This window comes from Megascapheus bottae, chromosome 10 (assembly GCF_031878675.1).
Source record: "Megascapheus bottae isolate mThoBot1 chromosome 10, mThoBot2.hap1, whole genome shotgun sequence".
NCBI classification, from domain to species: Eukaryota; Metazoa; Chordata; class Mammalia; order Rodentia; family Geomyidae; genus Megascapheus; species Megascapheus bottae.
Genome location: NC_143518.1, coordinates 16942762 through 16961201, shown reverse-complemented (window position 1 = coordinate 16961201; position 18440 = coordinate 16942762). Strand labels below are relative to the sequence as shown.

The following is an 18440-nucleotide window of genomic DNA, read 5'->3' as shown; positions in this document are numbered from 1 at the left end:
ATTTTTCATAAAATGCTCCCATTAGAGAACACATCGGATGTGTTGGAGGAGCCACTAATTCTGGAAAAAAAAAATCTGTGAAGTTTTAAAATGACTTCCCCCTACATTATCAATTTATATTTTTTAAATTACATTTCTATAGTTGTACAAAGGCACTTCAGTTCAACATGTCAATTTATGAGTACAGTGCATCTTGATCAGCATCATTCTCCCCCACCTTTCTCCTTCCACCCTTCTTCCTTCCATCTTTCTCCCTCTTCATCGCCACCTCAGCCATCTCTTCAAGTTACCTGGTGCTGTTTTGACATATGTACACTGAGTATTATGATTGGATTTGCCCACATTTCCTCTCTCTTATTCATCTGCCCCCCTTTCCAGCCCCTTATGCCCAACCCATTGCATATTGCAGCTTCCTGGGATTCATTTTGTTAAACTATTACTTCAAGGAGTCATGCTATCAGAGTCCTCCCCTGTGTGTACCTTACTTTTGTTCCTTTGTTGTGCGAATGCATATGGCCCTCTCTATTTTTTACCGCACCTGCTTTGATTTTTGTGCCTCGTCCTGCTACTTTCTAGAACCTCCCGTCTTCAAAGGTGATGACCCAGCTAACTGGATTGAACCACTTGGTGGTAACGCAGTCCTGAACTGTGAAGTAAATGGTGAACCTGCCCCGACCATTCAGTGGAGCAGAAGAGGAGTGGATATTGAGATCAACCACAGAATCCGACAACTGGGCAATGGCTCCCTGGCTATCTATGGAACTGTGGTAAGTCTCTCTGGAATTGTTAATGTACCCTGAGATTGAGTGAGATTGCCAGAGCCATTGTCCCTATATCCCTGCCATGGATAAGAAAATGTTCCCTCCATTCCTCAATATTTTAAATGATTTACAAAAAAACCTTTTAAAGTACATATGAATGGAATACGAAGAGATGCTTCACACATGGATATATTATATGATGCTAACATCAGGTTAAACATATCGATCTCCCAAGCATGTATCAGTTCTTTATTCTGAAAGCCTTCAAAATCCTTTTTATTAAGACATAGTGTATGATTTTTTTATTTATTCACCCTGCTGTACAATAACACATGAGATGTAGTTTTACTTCCAGATAACTATAGTTAACTATCCATTGGTCACCATTTTCTTATTTCAGAGTAGGGTAGCTGCCCTTCTCTCGTGTGAGATCAGCGTTGTCGATTCCACACTTGAATCACAGTGCTCCTCTTTCTGTACCTGACTTATCTCACTTAACACAGTGACTTCTAGATCCTTCTAGATCCTTTATTATGACCAAGTAGTATTCCTTTGTGTATGCTCCATTTATTTATCCATTAAATTCTTTAAAAAAAAAAAAACAGCAACCGAACCGATAATGGAAACTGGTATTCTTTGGTCCTTTCAAGTAAATTCTACAATTAAGATAATTTTGCTACCTATTTTCTTATCCTTGTCCTCTTACTTAACAAAGAAAGTGAAGACTTACATACACTATTACAAATGACAATACATTTTTTCAGTAAACTCATCATTCTATTTTAGACTTTCCAAAAGATTTAATAATTCAGAAAAGGCTATTTTTCATTTGGCTTCACTAAAATACTTAACATATTTAGTGAGCTTTCTAAAAAAAAATCCTTGTTTCCACAGAACGAAGATGCTGGAGACTACACATGTGTGGCTTCCAATGACGCCGGGGCCGTGGAACGCAGCATGAGCCTCACACTGCAAAGTAAGCTGCCCCCTGGACCCAAGTGAAACTTCCTCCAGGCCAGGGTGCCTAAGGGAGAATACTTATTTCCTTTATCTCTATAGGTCCTCCTATTATCACGCTTGAGCCAGTGGAAACGATCACTAGTGCTGGTAGCAAAGTCATGCTGGATTGTCAGGCAACTGGAGAGCCTCATCCAACCATTACATGGTCTCGCCAAGGACGCACCATTCCCTGGGATGACCGAGTCAGTGTTCTGCCCAACAACTCATTATACATTGTGGCTGCTCAGCAGGAAGACACGTCCCAATATGAATGTGTTGCTCGAAACTTCATGGGTTCTGTCCTCGTCAGAGTACCAGTCACCATTCAGGGTAAGTGTGATCAGAGGATTTTCCTAGTAAACTCTCCCTGCGGCAACTCCAGTCGTGAAAACAACTACTAGCTTGCTGTGCATCAGTGGCTTACTCCTGTAATCATAGATAGTCAGGAGGCTGAGATCTGAGGCTCAAGGTTCAAAGCCAGCCCAGGCAGGAAAGTCCATGAGACTCTTATCTCCAATTAACACCAAAAAAACAGAAAGTGAAACTGTGGCTCCCATGGTAGAGCATTAATCTTGAGCAAAAATAGCTCAGGGACAGCACCCAGGCCCTGAATTCAGTCAATATATATGACTAGCTACTCTTCTCAATCCAACTCTCCTTTAATTATAGGATACTTCTAGATGATGGAAATTGAACAAAACTAACATCATGATTTACAAACTACAGGGAACAAAACAAAACAATGCAGAATAGACTTGTTGGTGGTGGTTTTTTTTTTTTTTTTTTTTTTTGCCAGTCCTGGGCTTGGGCTCAGGGCCTGAGCACTGTCCTTGGACTTTCTCAAGGCTAGAGCTCTACCACTTGAGCCTCAGCACTACCGTCTGGCCTTTTTCTATGTATGTATTCCAAACTAAATTTGGAATGTATTCTCCCAAATCAATGCATGTATTTTTCTTAAAGGAATCAAGCATATTCAGAAAGTAAAGGCTACATAAACTACTTGATTGCTAACTCCAGAGGCCACATTCATGTGAGTCAGGATTGGAATGGAGGACCAACTCTAATAAACTACAGTTCTTTCATTTCTCCATGTTCATGTTACCATCTGGGAAAGCTCCCACAAGCTAGTCATCAGCAAGCATTCATTCAGCTCTCTAGACAGTACATAACTTAAATAGAACTTGATTTATAACATTGATTTTCAAAAGGGTAAACCAAGTGCAATACTTTCTTTGCAGTTCATGGTGGGTTTTCTCTCTGGTCCTCCTGGAGACCCTGCAGTGTCACCTGTGGAAAAGGCATCCAAAAGAGGAGTCGATTGTGTAACAGCCCTCTTCCAGCCAATGGTGGAAAACTGTGCCATGGACCGGACTCAGAAACCAGAACCTGTCAAAATAAGCTGTGTCCAGGTACACGACGGATTAGACATGTTGTTAATTGACATTTATTTGCATTCTCTACCTAGGGAGGGCCTCACAGTTAGTACTTTAATTGCAAAGTACCTTATAGTGCAAAAAATGTTCACCTTTGTATAGTGGATGGTCACTGGTCAGAATGGAGTCTTTGGGAAGAATGTACAAGAAGCTGTGGACGGGGCAACCGAACCAGGACCAGAACTTGCAATGACCCGCCGGCTCAGCATGGTGGACGGCCGTGCGAAGGGAATGCTGTGGAGATCATCATATGCAATGTTAGGCCTTGCCCAGGTGAGAGCCACCAATAATGACCCACCCACAATATGATGAAAGCAGGAAGCTTTATGATCACTGTTGCTTCCTTAGGGAGAGAAGGGTAGAGCCTCGTCTCTGAGAATACATTCCTTCTGGTGTTATTAGTTCTCTTTTATGGGAAAATTTGTGAAGGAATGGCATTCTTAAGTAAAATACTTAGTGTATCCTATCATGACTCCACACAGTGGTCTGTTTTCATAATCACACTGAGGAGCTTCAAAAGAAATCCTAAGATTTTAAGGCTAGGCATGTGTCTTAGTGGTAGAGTGCTTGCCTAGTATGCATGAAGCCCTGGGTTTGATTCCTCAGTACCATATACACAGAAAAATCGGGAAGGGGCTTTGTGGCTAAAGTGATAGAGTGTTAGCCTTGAGGAAAAAGAAGTTCAGGGACAGTGCCCAGGCCCTGGGTACAAGCCCCAGCACTGGCAGTAAAAAGGGGGAAAAAATCCTAAGATTTTAAAAGCTATGATGGCATTGGGTAACATCTAATCCAGCCATCCATGTCTAGAATAAAATGAGAGCTTAGAGAGACTCACTGAGGAACACATCACTGCTGAGCAGTAAAATATAGCTACCATTCACCCCAAACCCAGCATATGGTACAACAGTGCTAGCTGCCTTCTAGATGTGTCTTTATCGACTTTGTATATGAAGGCTCTATCAAATTCAAATGACAAATAAAACTGAAGCAAACACAAGTAGGAAATTCATTTTTTTCAGGTATGATGGAAGGGAAGGATTTGATGGATTTTTTTTCCTTCTCTCTTCCTCTTCTATTGGGCTTTACCCTCATTAAACTATTTTCCTGTGGAAGAACCAGTTGCCAGCAAAGACTGGCTCAGATGGACTTTGTCATCTAAGGCCTCAGGGGGGGAAAAAAACACAAAAAAACAAGAGTTCTTATCAGTCTATCAGTTCTTCAGCCTGTGAAAAAAGAACTCTGAATTTGAAGTAAGTACATGTTTGTGTGTGAACACAGCTGAGTCTAGGCACAGTCCTAGGCACAGCTGATGCAGTATGCCCTTCTATCCTGGGTCAAGAAGAGAAGGCTTTCTTGTCTAGCAGCTTGGAAAAAAAAATCATACGGAAGGGAGGAGTGGCTATTTATTTACTTACTCATTCATTAATCTAACAAACAATGTGTACCTACTGTGTCCAAAATACTGTTCTAATTTCGAAGTACCTGATTTAGGGGAAACTAAAGTGGATCTGGTAAAGTGATAATGAGACAATGTGTTTCAAATACTGCTCAAAGTCAAAGAAGTGACTTGATAAAGCACAACAGGGTGACACACCTTAATTGGAATGGTTAAAAGAAAGATTTGGATAATTTAAAAGAAAGAGGTCCTTACTTACTGCATTGGGTATTTTGTTCTATGATACAGGAAAATTTCAGGAAACAATGTTGCATAATTCATTAAGTAGCAAAAAGTGAATCTTTAGACTTCAGTTCATGATGATAGATTTCTAAACTTAAGTGTTTTGTTTCTGGGTATCTTTGATTTTCAGTCTGACATCTATTAAGTTTCACAAATAAAACATTAAGCTGGACATAATCACTTATGCCTGTAGTTCTAGAACTTGAGAGGCTGAGGAAGGAGGATCAAAAGTTCAATGGTTTTGGCTACATAAGGCCCTGGTTTTAAAAAAACAAAATAGAACAACACTGTCCTAAAATCATAAAGAAAATACATCAAAGCCAAGGGTTTGAGCCTTAGAGAATTAAAAAAGCTCATTATAATAACATTATCTTCTTTTTAAAACAATCCAGAAATATCTTACAGAAATTATTGGACAATTGGCAACAATATAATGAAAACCTGAATTTTAAAGTTAATGTTAAAGTGAAAGTCCCTTTTGGTTCACATTGAGTAACTCTATGCTTCCAGTCCATTTAGTTATTATCAATGGCTTACTAATCTGCCTGTACATTATTATTTTAGGCTTTTGTGGGTTATTCCAAGTCCATAAATCAATCGAACCTTCTGTTATTTTGGCATTAGATCAGGATTATCTCAGAGCCAGTAACAAGAGCAAGGTTCTTCCAGTGAAATGTTTAGTCACACCATGTTACTTGGTAAATACGACAAATGGCACAATTTCGTTGCTTCTACGTGTATAAACCATTCTGTCTATATACATCTAAACATACATATGAACATGTATATTTATATATGTATACATTCTGCATATCTGTGCATTCTCTTTATTCATTTATCTAGTGTTGAGAACTAAGCTAATTCCGTAACTTGCCTATGGTGAGAATAACACAAAATATTTCTGTATTACCATCGACATATTCACCAGTTTGGTTTATTTACTAATATAAGGTCCCTTACTTTCAAAAGTATAGTAATTTCAAAGTGGAACCTTTAACACTGATAATATAATACTTTTATACATGCTGTTTTTTAAGCTTATTGGCTCATTTTATTATCTAATCCATAGTGTACATTTCAAATATTGTCAGTTACTCCAGAATTATTCTTTATCACTCTTCTCTCCTATTCCTAATCCAAGATCTCATCTAAAATTTTACTGATTTGTCTTATCTTTATAGGTTTTCTAATACAAAGCTTTTCTCACACTGTACTTCATGGCCGTACTATATTGACGTGTCCATAGCAGTCATTTTGTAGAAGAATTTTCGACCTGGATTTGTTTGATTTTTTTCCTCCTGGTTACTAATTTGGGGTTTGCATTTAGGCAGAGACCCCACAGAAGTCATTGTTCCTCAGCATTTCTCTCCAGAGGCCATGAAATATCAATTTGTCCATTCTGATGACGTTCACTCTGTCTGCCCACTAAATAAAAATGTCACTTGCCACTGTATTATAGCTCTATTACAAATAAGTGTTTTCTAAGGAAACTTTAAAACTATGTAAATATCTTCTTAACACTCTCCCAGTGGATATGATTAGCTTTAATATCCACTTGTAATATTTGTATGAATCAATTATTACTATGAAGTTTACATAATATTGATTTCCTAATTCTGTCACAGGTTCTACATCTATTATTGACCTTCTAACAGGGACAATTTTTTCTTTGTTCTTTATTTCTTGATTTATACCAGTGAGGACTCAGATGTTATACAATAGAATAGTAGGTATTCTGCAATGGTTTATAATACATTATTACTATTATTATATATTCTGATACTCAACTTACTCTGGGTTTTGTTAATGGAACCTTTAGGCTAGTTCCAGTGTCTCCTGGAGATATTTCCATGATTTTGTAACTAAGTCATTATTGTCTGGTGCAAATTGTCTGCATATTGCAGATAAGTAGACTAGACATACAGATTCCGGCTCAGTTGTCTGAGACAGTACAACCAGTGAGATCAGACCCATCCATGTAGTGCATGCCCCACAGTCCTTGCTCCTAACTCTAGCTGTTATGTCTACATATGTGTAACTGAAGCTATTGAAGAAATTTAAAATGTCATCCCAAACTATAATCCTCCAATGGAAAAACATCTTTTTATACTAATAACCTTCATTGTCCAAGTTTGGGCTTTGGTTAACCAGCAGCCCTAAGAATAGAATGTGTAAGAATAATTGGAATTGTAAACATTTGGGCAGATGTATCAAACATGAAGATGCTGAGCATCAATAATTTGAGTTACAACCGAAACCATTTTGAGCATTAGCTTTCTCATAGTTAAAGCATTCTCTTTTCCTCTTAGGTCTATTCAAATTGTTTACTAGTGCAAGTATTTCTTGGGTTAAAGTAGATTTACATGACTATGGTTTCCACTACCTACAAAGTATAAGCATATGTAGTTCACTCAGTGAGAAATCAGTTAAGTATGAGAAAAATGCAAATGTTTAAATATTTTCTAAATGAAGCAAACAAATGCTAATCTCATTGATTGATATTTTATTTGTTATCTGGCCTTATTTGGGTTGAAAAGGCTACATTTTATGAAGGCCATATCTAGAAAGTTTCCTTAAAGGAAACATCATGACCTGGCACTGACTTGCACGTAAGAGAATCGGTAATGTTGACTCTCAGCCCACACACCTGGTAGGAAGCATAAAGCTGTTCCAGCTCTGTGGTCAGATGCTGTAATATGTTAGTTATTAAAAGGAAGGCCTTACTCCTTGGAAACTACTGGTCGGGTTTTTCTGTTGTTCGGGAAGTAGGTGAGTGTGTTATTCAGAACTTTGAATTTGTGAACATTATGTAATAGAAAAAAGTAAATTTACAAAGAATTACGACTGTGCAAGTCTTTATGTTGTTGAAAGAGTCAGATACATTTGGAAGCATGAAGCTGCATCACAGTTAACCAAATGCTCCCGCATTTTGGGATCCAAAGTAGCATTGTTCAAATATTTGTTTTATCTATAACCACATCTAGATATGGAATCACATCAGAATTTGCAAGAGTCTTTCAGACTTCTTCCAAAGCTCCTGGGGCCTTCTACTTTCCTAAACCATCAAATACAGACTTAGCTAGGTTTAAGCACTTAGGATATATTTACATATGGTTGCTTGATTAAATTTAATTTTAATGAAATAGTCCCCATGAGATAACATTAGGTAAGCCTTTTAAATTTCCTTGGGCACAAAATTCTTTTGGCATCCAACCAGAAGGAGGAAAGAAAAAGAACATTTCTTCTTTTTACCTTTGATTTTGATTGCAGTGATTTTAGATTGTGGGCAAATTATGACTGAGCTAATTTATTTGTATAGCTGTTTGTTAAACGAGTGTGGTTGGTTCTATAACTGTGTCTCTTGGGGTGTTTGTAGTTCCTGGGGCATGGAGTGCCTGGCAGCCTTGGGGTGCATGCAGTGAAAGTTGTGGGAAAGGGACCCAAATGAGATCAAGACTTTGCAATAACCCACCACCATCATTCAATGGACCCTACTGCAGTGGGGCAGAAACCCAGGTTCAAGTTTGCAATGAAAGACATTGTCCAGGTAAGAAAACACGTGCCTCTTATGAAGTAACCTTTGTCTCATATTGGAGTCTCTTATCGGTAAGAATCTATTCCTGTTAAGAAATGTACCTTCTACCTGATGAATATAATGTAACCCTTCTATTAATTACAATAAAAATTTTTTTAAAGAATCTATTCCCGGGTCATAGGGGAGCTCTATGTTTAGTCTTTTGAGGAACTGCCATACTGCTTTTCATAGTGGTTGAACGAGTTTGCACTCCCACCAACAGTGTAGTAGTGATCCCTCCTGGCCACATCCCCTCCAGCATCTGTTGTTACTAGTTTTCTTGATCCTGGCCATTCTAACTGGAGTGAGGTGGAATCTTAAGAGTTGTTTTGATTTATTTTTTCTTTTCTGACCAGAGATGTTGAGCATTTCTTCATGTGTCTATAGGCCATTCTTGTTTCTTCTTCAGAGAAGACTCTTTTTTTCACTGCAGCACTATTTACCATAGCAAAGATATGGAACCAACCCAGATGCCCCTCAGTTGATGAGTGGATCAACAAGATGTGGTATTTGTACACAATGAAATTCTATGCAGCTGTCAGAAAGAATGACATCGCCCCATTTGTTAGGAAATGGAAAGACTTAGAAAAAATCATATTAAGTGAAGTAAGCCAGATTCAAAGGAGCATAGGCTCAATGGTTTCCCTCATTTGTCATAACCATTAGAAAACTTGGGCTTTCCTAGCAGAGATTTACAATAGAACAAAATCTAGATACATAAGACCATATAGTATGACACTAAATGAAAGGACCTCTAGGATATAGAAACAAAAGCCATATAATGAGTGATTGTTGTCCTTAATGTACTATGTTATCTCTCATCTCTTTTGCTGTCCCTTGGTTATCTCATATTGTTACAGTATCTTACTTTGTTATCTGATACATTGGATATATTTGTATTTGGTTATTTGAAATTGGATAGGGCAGGGGGAAAACAAGATGAGGGGTGAGGGAGGGGGAGGGAAATGGGGACCAAGACATGAGAAAGGTTATCAATGTATGTGAATTAATGCACCTCCTATCTGGCAAATATAATGTAACCCTTCTTTTAATTACAATAAAAATATATGAAAAAAAGAATCTATTCCCTTTTGATGGTACCCACAGTCATCACCAGCCATGTTAAAATGTTAAGCCAGGGCTTAACCTCCTCCTGTTTAAGTAGTGACCAAGCACCTGTCTTTTTGTGTTGATCCAGTTGATGGTAAGTGGACAACTTGGACCAGTTGGAGTGCCTGCACTGTGTCCTGTGGAGGAGGTACCAGACAAAGAACCAGAGACTGCTCTAACCCTGTGCCCCAGTATGGGGGAAGAAGATGTGAGGGAAGTGATATCCAGACTGATTTTTGCAATAGTGACCCTTGTCCAAGTGAGTGTTGGAAACAGTGAGTCAACATTATACTTTCTTCAAGTTTTGTCATGAACGCCAGTCCTTCGTGTTCATACTCTGTAACTTGGTTCTTTGGCCTGTGGTTTCCGCGGTCACCATGTTGTAGGCTTACTATGAGCTGCATGCTATGTTCTGGTTTGCATCAAAAGCAGAGCTTTGGTGGCCGGGAGTTTAGCCTATTAAGTAGAGTGCTCACCTAGCATGCATGAAGCTCTGGGTTCGATTCCTTGGTACCACATACATTGAAAAAGCCGGAAATGGTGCTGTAGCTCAAGTGGTAGAGCTCTAGCCTTGAGAAAGCCCAAGGACAGTGCTCAGGCCCCAAGACTGGCCAAAAAAAAAGGGGGGAAAAAGCATTCCTACATCCACTAAGGGTTAAGATGGTAAATGAAACATAGCAAATGGATTTTGAAGGGAAATCACAAAACCCACTGAATATCTTTTGGATGTCTAGTCAAAGCAGCAGCTGAACTTGCTGCCTTGGAAAGTTGCCCATTAATAGACTCATGTTTCTGTGTCTTTCCTGGGGAAAGACATTTTTTATTCTTTGTTTTGGCTGAATGTCTTTGTTTATCCCTGCTTGTGTTGATGTACAATTATTCCATGTTTTAGCCCATGGGAACTGGAGTCCTTGGAGTGGCTGGGGAACTTGCAGCCGGACATGTAATGGTGGGCAGATGCGGCGGTACCGTACCTGTGACAACCCTCAGCCCTCCAATGGAGGAAGAGCTTGCGGTGGTCCAGACACCCAGATCCAGAGGTGCAGCACTGACATGTGTCCTGGTGAGGTTCTTGATTCCTGACCCTAGAAGGAGTAAAGCGTTCCCTGTAGAACTCCATGCTGCCGCTCCATCATTTCAGCCCCTAGAATGGAAGTCCTAGGGGTAGACGCACCCTACCCATAGATGTCGATGTGAAAAACATCTGTGTATACTTTGACCATCCTGTTCTTGTTGCCAGTGGATGGAAGCTGGGGAACCTGGCAGAGCTGGAGTCATTGCTCTGCCTCCTGTGGAGGAGGTGAAAAGACTCGGAAGCGGCAATGTGACAATCCTGTGCCATCTAAAAGTGGCCGTTCCTGTCCAGGAGATGCTACTCAGGTATCCAGATGCAATGTACAAGCATGTCCTGGTAAGCACCTAATTTGGACTTTGTCAGGACCAGTGCTGGCCCATTCGGAGCCTTTGTGCAAGTTAGACAAGAAAAAAAGAAAGAAAGAAAAGAAAGAAAGAAAGAAAGAAAGAAAGAAAGAAAGAAAGAAAGAAAGAAAAAGAAAGAAAGAAAGAAAGATTGATTCTTCTTTAGGCCCCTAATTTATAAACAGTTCCAGGGACAAGGATGGATAAACAACATTTTTTTCCTAATTATTGTCATTCTACTCTTATGCTCATGTCTGGATTTTAAAGCCAGTTTATATCTTTTACAGACTTCCTGGTCTCAGATGATGGACTTGTAATGGTAGTAAGAAGACCAGACCAGTAGTTTCATACTGTTGAAGTGTAAAGATACCCTTGGATTTTACAAATCTCTAAAATTATTTTAGATATTTTGTTTAAAGTCTGAAAACCTGTAAGGCCCATTTCAGAAAACTGAGAGTATTTGTGGGCACAGTGAGAGAAATTTATATTCGATGATATATAGGACAAGCTAGACAGACATCTGTCACTTAATGGCCTGTCATACCTCTTCCACATTATTTGCTGTTCACTAAGCATTATGGTGGCAGTTCTGATTTGAGAATTAAGCATTTTGTAATGAAGTCTTTGATGGTGACAGGCTCCCCACTGGCTGCAGGAAGTCCAGATAGAACAATTTAGTTAACAGAGTCTGGCAGAGAGCTTAAAGGACTCCAGTCAGGTCACCTGAACGAGAGAGAGATAGCTAGTGTGTGCTAGGACTCAAATTCCTCTGTTACACTAGAGAGCCACGTTTGAATGAGAAGCCATAGATGTCAGGGATGATGTAGAGGATCGAGAGTCACTCAGTGACTCTGCTAACCCTAGCTCCTCATCCCTGACTCCTCCCCTCCAGCGATGAGTAACTACCAGGCTCTGAGTGACCAATTACTGCTCTCCTGCAACCTTTCTTATCACTGCTATTTGAGCTCTCCGCTCGTTTTAGCTTCTTAGATTGTAGAAATAACTCCCAGTAGGCAGTTTTCTCTATCTGGAAATTATTTCCCCTGCTTTCCCTGGTTTAGAGAAGATCCAAGTGCTCTTTAGTTCAATATTAATTGTTTTTACTTTCTTCAGAGACTTTCCTGGTTAAACTGTCTCCCCTTTGCAGATATAAACTCATAGAGCTTGTAATAAGAGATGTCAATCTTTCTTTTTTTAGAAATAGTATCTTTAAGTAGTTGCACAGAGGAGCTGCCATTTAGCGCAGCAGTCTGTGAATGCAATGCAGCCCAATCAATCTGTCCCTTTTCATCATCTCCCCCATCCTGGAAGCCACCACCCCTTCCTCTGTTTTCTTTGGTAGGATTTGGGCTGAATTTTACAACTGCATTCTTCTGTGCCCCTACCTTGATCCCACCCATTCCTTTCTGAGTGCCCATTTCCTTTTGTTTTTATTGTTGAACTGTGATTGCAAATGGTTGAGTAAAATTCCATGGTGTCTATACACCACATTTCCTTGATCCATTTGTCCTTTGATTCCATACCTTGGCGATGGTGAATAGTGCTGCAGTGAACATGGTTGTGCATATGGCCTTACTAGTTTGTAATCTTTTGGATTGAAAGCCCCCAAGAGTGGAATTTCTGGATCACAGGGTAGTTCTATGTTTAGTTTTTGTTGTTGTTTTGCCAATCCTGAGCTTGGGCTCAGGGCCTGACCCTGTCCTGGGGTTTTCTCAAGGCTAGAGCTCTACCACTTCTGGCTTTTTTCCTATGTATGTGGTACCAAGGAATCGAAAGTTACTCAAATTCTCTGAGCTTTTCTATTTTTCTCTTAATCTACAAGTTTGGTCTATTTAAAGCTACATTTTAGGATTGAATTTTTTAAGTTAACACACATTCAGCTTTCACTGTTTCACATGACATACTGGTTAAACTCATTGTCATCATCATTTCCTCACTGTCAAAAAACACATTATTTTGGTCATGGTACCAGACACTGTTGTATTCTTTGGCTTGTGAAATAATACTACAATGTGCATAGATTGGAAAGATCCTGGATTTATGGGGGATGATGGATGGTACTTCAAAGGACCATATTTTTTAAGCTTATTCATTTCATTTCTAAATTCAGATGTTGGAGAGCCTTTTTGATGTTCGTGAAGATTTGTAACATCTCTGACGTTGGCCTTCACTTCTGTGTAATATTGCTGGAATTTCTTCTTAGCCAGCACCGTTATTTCTCCCAACAGGTGGACCTCAGCGAGCCAGAGGAAGTGTTATTGGAAATATTAATGATGTTGAATTTGGAATTGCTTTCCTTAACGCCACAATAACAGATAGCCCAAACTTTGATTCGAGAATAATCCATGCCAAAATTAGCAATGTGCCTCGCAGTCTTGGTAAGTCTGTTATAAAAGTTGTTTACAAACTTCTTTTTAAAAAACATATCATTCTAATGAATTATTGTTGTCCTTAATGTACTATGTTATCTCTCATCTCTTTTGCTGTCCCTTGGCTATCTCATATTGTTACAGTATCCCACTTCGTTACCTGATATATCGGATATATTTGTATTTGGTTATTTGAAATTGGATAGGGAAGGGGGGAAAACAAGATGAGGGGTGGGGGTGGGGGGAGGGAAATGGGGATCAAGACATGTGAAAGGGTATCAATGTATGTGAATTAATGCACCTCCTATCTGGCAAATATCGTATAACCCTTCTGTTAATTACAATAAAAAATACAAAAAACAAAACAAAACAAAAAACATATTATTCTATGTGTGATTCTAAAGGCTATTACTACTAAATCAGGTGTTGTACCTTTTAGATCTATCACAATGGGAAGCTCCTAAAGACACTGAAGGAACTGCTATTTCTTTTGTGTTAGTCCATTATTTAGTATTCATCCTTGTGAATAATAAACTATGAAAACAAAAACTTGACTAAATATTTTGTTGTGTCATCTTATTTATCTTCCTCCCCTCTTAGGTCCAGCAATGAGAAAAATAGTTTCTATTCTAAATCCCATTTACTGGACAACAGCCAAAGAAATAGGAGAGGCAGTCAATGGCTTTACCCTCACCAATGCAGTGTTCAAAAGAGAAACACAAGTGGAATTCGCCACTGGTTAGTGTCAGCTGAACCTAACATTGTAGCACTATAAAAATGATGGCCGCTGGGAGTTTTGCCTAGTGTTAAGAGTGCTTGCCTAGGATGCTCGGGTTTGATTCCTTGGTACCACATATATAGAAAAAGCTGGAAGAGGTGCTATGGCTCAAGTGGTAGAGCTCTAGCCTTCAGAAAGCCCAAATACAGTGCTCAGGCCTTGAGTCAAGCCCCAGGATTGAAAGTTTTTTTTTAAATGATGGCTGTGAAGATTTGTGGTCAAAAACAACATAAGTTCCCATGGAGGAATATTTCAAAGTTTTTGGTGCAGTCTCATATTTAATATAGAAGCCCTTCCTGTGACCATACAAGTTTCTACAGTAGATTATGTCCATCTTGAGCCTCTTTCAAGTTGTTCAGCCTCTAAAGAGAGAGAATTGTCTCTAATAAGTATTAATTAGCCCAGAAGATAAGTGAAACTTTCTTATAAGGCTTTCTGCTTACTAAGATGTCCTGTGCCACTTCTGAAGCACTGGCTAGTACAACGGCCTATAGCCTTGCTTATGGTCTTGGTCCCATCCCAAATGCCATCCGTGTTTGTACACCTGCTTTGTTTTGGTTTGTGAGTTTCGAGTATCAGGTGGATTGTGTAATCACATGCTATCTTTTTGCCTCCTTAAAAAAAAAAGAAATTTTACAAAAAGATGGAATGCATGAAACCTGACTCTCTGAGAGGTTACATGCTAGTCACTCTTATTTCTATAAATTTTCATGTTTGAACTAATATCATATGGCTGAGCTGCTGCTACATTAAGTAAGTGTGCTCTGTGGATGCAATTTTGTTCTCAGGAGAAATCTTGCGCATAACCCATATTGCCCGGGGCCTGGATCCTGATGGTGCTTTGCTGCTCGATGTGGTTGTGAGTGGCTACATCCTCCAACTTCAATCACCTGCTGAAGTCAGTGTGCAGGTACAACACTTTTCTAAAGGGGACAATTTGTCTAACCATTGGTTAGCCTAATGGTGGGAATATGAGTCAGAGACTCATAAAAATTGCGGAGAGAACTCAGTTCTTTTTCTTTGTTCCCTCTGGAGAATCCAAGTCTAAACCAGCAAAGTCATAAGTAATTATCTGGTTTCACTTGAAAAAACCTTTAGGTAGAGATTTTTGGAAACTTCCTCAGAGATTTTGTTACCTTAACAGGACTGAGATTGCTGATGTGAGGCATTTGTTCAGTAATAGTAATTCTAGCATAAAAGATTTTCAGAACTTGAAAGAGTAGTTAACAATCATCCTTATTCATTTTGCTTTATTCTTGACCTGCAACTCTGTCTTTTTCATTAAGCTATAATTTCCAACAGCAAATTATAGAACTAATGTAGTCACAATGAAGAGATCCGCACTTCCAGTTACTTCCTATTTTCTCTACAATTACCATTTTATTTAGAACTTTTTTCTTCACCTCCTAAATCTTTTCCTCCTCGTTCTTTATCTCATAGTACCTTCCTTCAGTGAGGGAAAGACAGAAAGGCATATGAGCCATGTTGAACTTCGACTCTGTATCCTCCTCCTCTTTAGGATTACACTGAGAACTACATTCAGACAGGCCCAGGCCAGCTGTATGCCCACTCCACCCGGCTGTTCACCATTGATGGCATCAGCATTCCGTACACGTGGAACCATACGGTTTTCTACGATCAGACACGAGGAAGAATGCCATTTTTGGTAGAAACACTCCATGCATCCTCTGTGGAATCTGACTATAACCAACTAGAAGAGACACTGGAGTTTAAAATCCATGCCTCAATTTCCAAAGGTAATTTGATGAAAAGGAAGTCCATATCTCTGGGGGGGGGGGAGGGTGCATGCGCGCGCAGGTACTGGGGCTTGAACTCAAGGTCCACTCTAGCTTAGATTTTACTTAAGGCTGGCACTCTGCCCATTAAACCCTGGTTCTGCTTCTGGCTTTTTGTAGGTTAATTGAAGACAGATTCTGGTAGACTTTTCTATCCAGGCTTGTTTCAACCCACAATCCTCAGATCCTAGCTTCCTGAGGAACAATAAAGGCATGAGCCACCAAGTCCCAGCGAGAGATCTATATCTTTAGGCCACAATCTAGTCCTTTCTAAAAGGTAAAAATAATTGCAATGATACCTTTTAATATAAAGAAATGAAGGCCTACAAGAGGTAACAAGTCTGGCTTTTGTGCGCAAATCCCTGTGGTAAAGCTAATCTGATTGGAGTCTTCATGCATTTAATTTACTAATATGGTTCTTTATACTACATAGTAGAATTCTCTAATCTCTATGTATACTTGAAAAAGGTTTTATATATACATATATATATATAATATGTAAAAATTATTTTCCTTTGAGTAAAAATGTTAAGTGTTATTGTTCTGACTCTTTTGTATTTGTCAAAGAGTTTTCTGAATTCCTGAAACATAATGTAAAGAAATGTCTTAACCAGGAGTGGGCATGCAGCTCAAGTGATAGAGCATCTGCATAGTAAAGGCTAAGGTCCTGCCTTCAAATCCCAGTACTGAAAATAAAAGCATGTCTTAAAATACTCAAAAGAAACATTCCATATAAAAAGCAAACCCCCAGATCTCCTCATTTTCTTTATTGATTGTATTGAAATTATTACTCAAGAAGTCTAGACTAGTTTGGTTCAACCAGGGATAAAATACAGAGAAAATATGAAAATGAAAGAATTAATACTAAGACACTACATTAACCCACTTGGGAGTTTAGACAATATGGCCATAAAATTTATCATTTAAAACAGCATGCTTTTGAACTTGAAAAGGGGGACTAGTACAATGAAACTTTCCCAGATACTGAGTTACAACATGTGGCAGTTTTTTTAACTGTGCTGAAAAAATTATAGGCCTAACTATCATTTCTTGTTCCTGGAAATTATAATATTTAAACTGCTGTCCATTTTCCAAGCACAGTTCTATAACTCTTCATCTAAGCTGTCCTCTCTAATGGGTGATTGTTTGATGTATCTGTGTGCTGATTTTTCTTTTTCACTCATAATAGGCACTAGAGCAATTAACATTCAGTATTCTGTTTAATGCTAGGGTTTAAGTGATTTTAGCTTTTAACTTTAGGATCCCATGACTTTGATTGGAAGGATTTACATTATCCATGTGCGTGGGGGGAGGGTTTGCTGTGTGCTGGCTTTCCTAAAATAGATTCAAGTGGGTTTTTATAAGTGTCCTTATTATACTTACCAATAAAAAACCCTGTCTACGCTTGCCTTTATTTTAAATATAGTATCATGTTCAGTTCATCTGCAGTAATGACCTCCTTCTGCAGGACTTGATCTCTTTGATGAATGCTTTCATCAGATTTAAAGTATTTGTAATCTGGGGGGGAATGGATACAAACTTTTGTGGGTGGGAAAGTCCTGAGACTTAAACTCAGAGCTAGATGCTGTCCCTAAGCTTTTGTGCTCAAAACTAGTGCTTTACCACTTGAGCTGTGGCTCCACTTCTGGGGGATGGGGTTGGTGAATAATTAGAGATAAGAGCTTTATGGGCTTTATTGCTTGGGATGGCTTCAAACCTCAAACCACAATCATCAGATCTCAGCTTCCTAAGTAGCTAGGGTTCTAGGCCTGAGCCACCAGCTCCTGGCAGGTGCTCACTATTTTATGTAAACAGTCATGAAATCTCCCACTGGGACCCATGCTTCCTACCCCATCGACTCACACCATCACCTTTTCCTTGTACTACTGTTGTGTATGTGCTAGAACATTAGACAAAAGAAAAAAGCATTGTTGAGCACTGTTGAAAGTTATGCTTTTCTCCAATTATGCTTACATTTCTGACCTAAACTCTGCTTTTTCTCTTTTCAGTTTTCCATCCAATTGCAAAAAGAGTTAGCACTTTAAACTTTAACCCATTACATTTTAACATTAGCCCTATCACTATCTTTGGGCATTATGATCCTATAGATTACATCTGATATGTTGACATGTAATATGTAATGTGATATATATTACGTTCATGGGTCTTTCAATAGTATATACCTGTGATTTGATTTTCAGTGACCACCAGGGGGCAAACGTGTATTCATGATGGCTTAACCAACCAATTTTCAATCTAGCATCTGTCCCAAGAATAATCACAGAAATAGCATGAGATGAATGTTCCAGAAGAGGCTTTATCTAACTTTATTACTAAAAGTAGGAAATCGTATGTAAATCGTGACACAAATATCTTAATCATTTATGTTTTAATGAATTTTTCCATTCAAAATATTCGATATTAATATTCAATGTTTATGAAATATTCAGCTAATTAATTTGACAGATATTTGTTGAGTATCTTCTATGTATAGACAGTGTTCTGGATATTTGCAGTATAACT

The 18440-nt window shown here is 38.8% G+C and overlaps 1 protein-coding gene across 2 annotated transcripts in view; it reads left to right on the top strand.

Annotated features, from left to right (window-relative positions):
- The window catches only part of Hmcn1 (hemicentin 1), a 389576-nt gene that overhangs the window by 342110 nt on the left and 29026 nt on the right, over positions 1-18440 (top strand). For both annotated transcript variants that reach the window (XM_090340222.1, XM_090340223.1), the window contains exons 85-97: positions 577-767; positions 1656-1737; positions 1821-2090; positions 2999-3169; positions 3296-3466; positions 8248-8418; positions 9644-9814; positions 10448-10618; positions 10796-10966; positions 13203-13352; positions 13944-14081; positions 14910-15031; positions 15641-15878. In XM_090340222.1, coding sequence (XP_090196348.1) covers positions 577-767; positions 1656-1737; positions 1821-2090; positions 2999-3169; positions 3296-3466; positions 8248-8418; positions 9644-9814; positions 10448-10618; positions 10796-10966; positions 13203-13352; positions 13944-14081; positions 14910-15031; positions 15641-15878 — 2217 coding nt within the window. The remainder of the gene's footprint in view (positions 1-576; positions 768-1655; positions 1738-1820; positions 2091-2998; positions 3170-3295; positions 3467-8247; positions 8419-9643; positions 9815-10447; positions 10619-10795; positions 10967-13202; positions 13353-13943; positions 14082-14909; positions 15032-15640; positions 15879-18440) is intronic.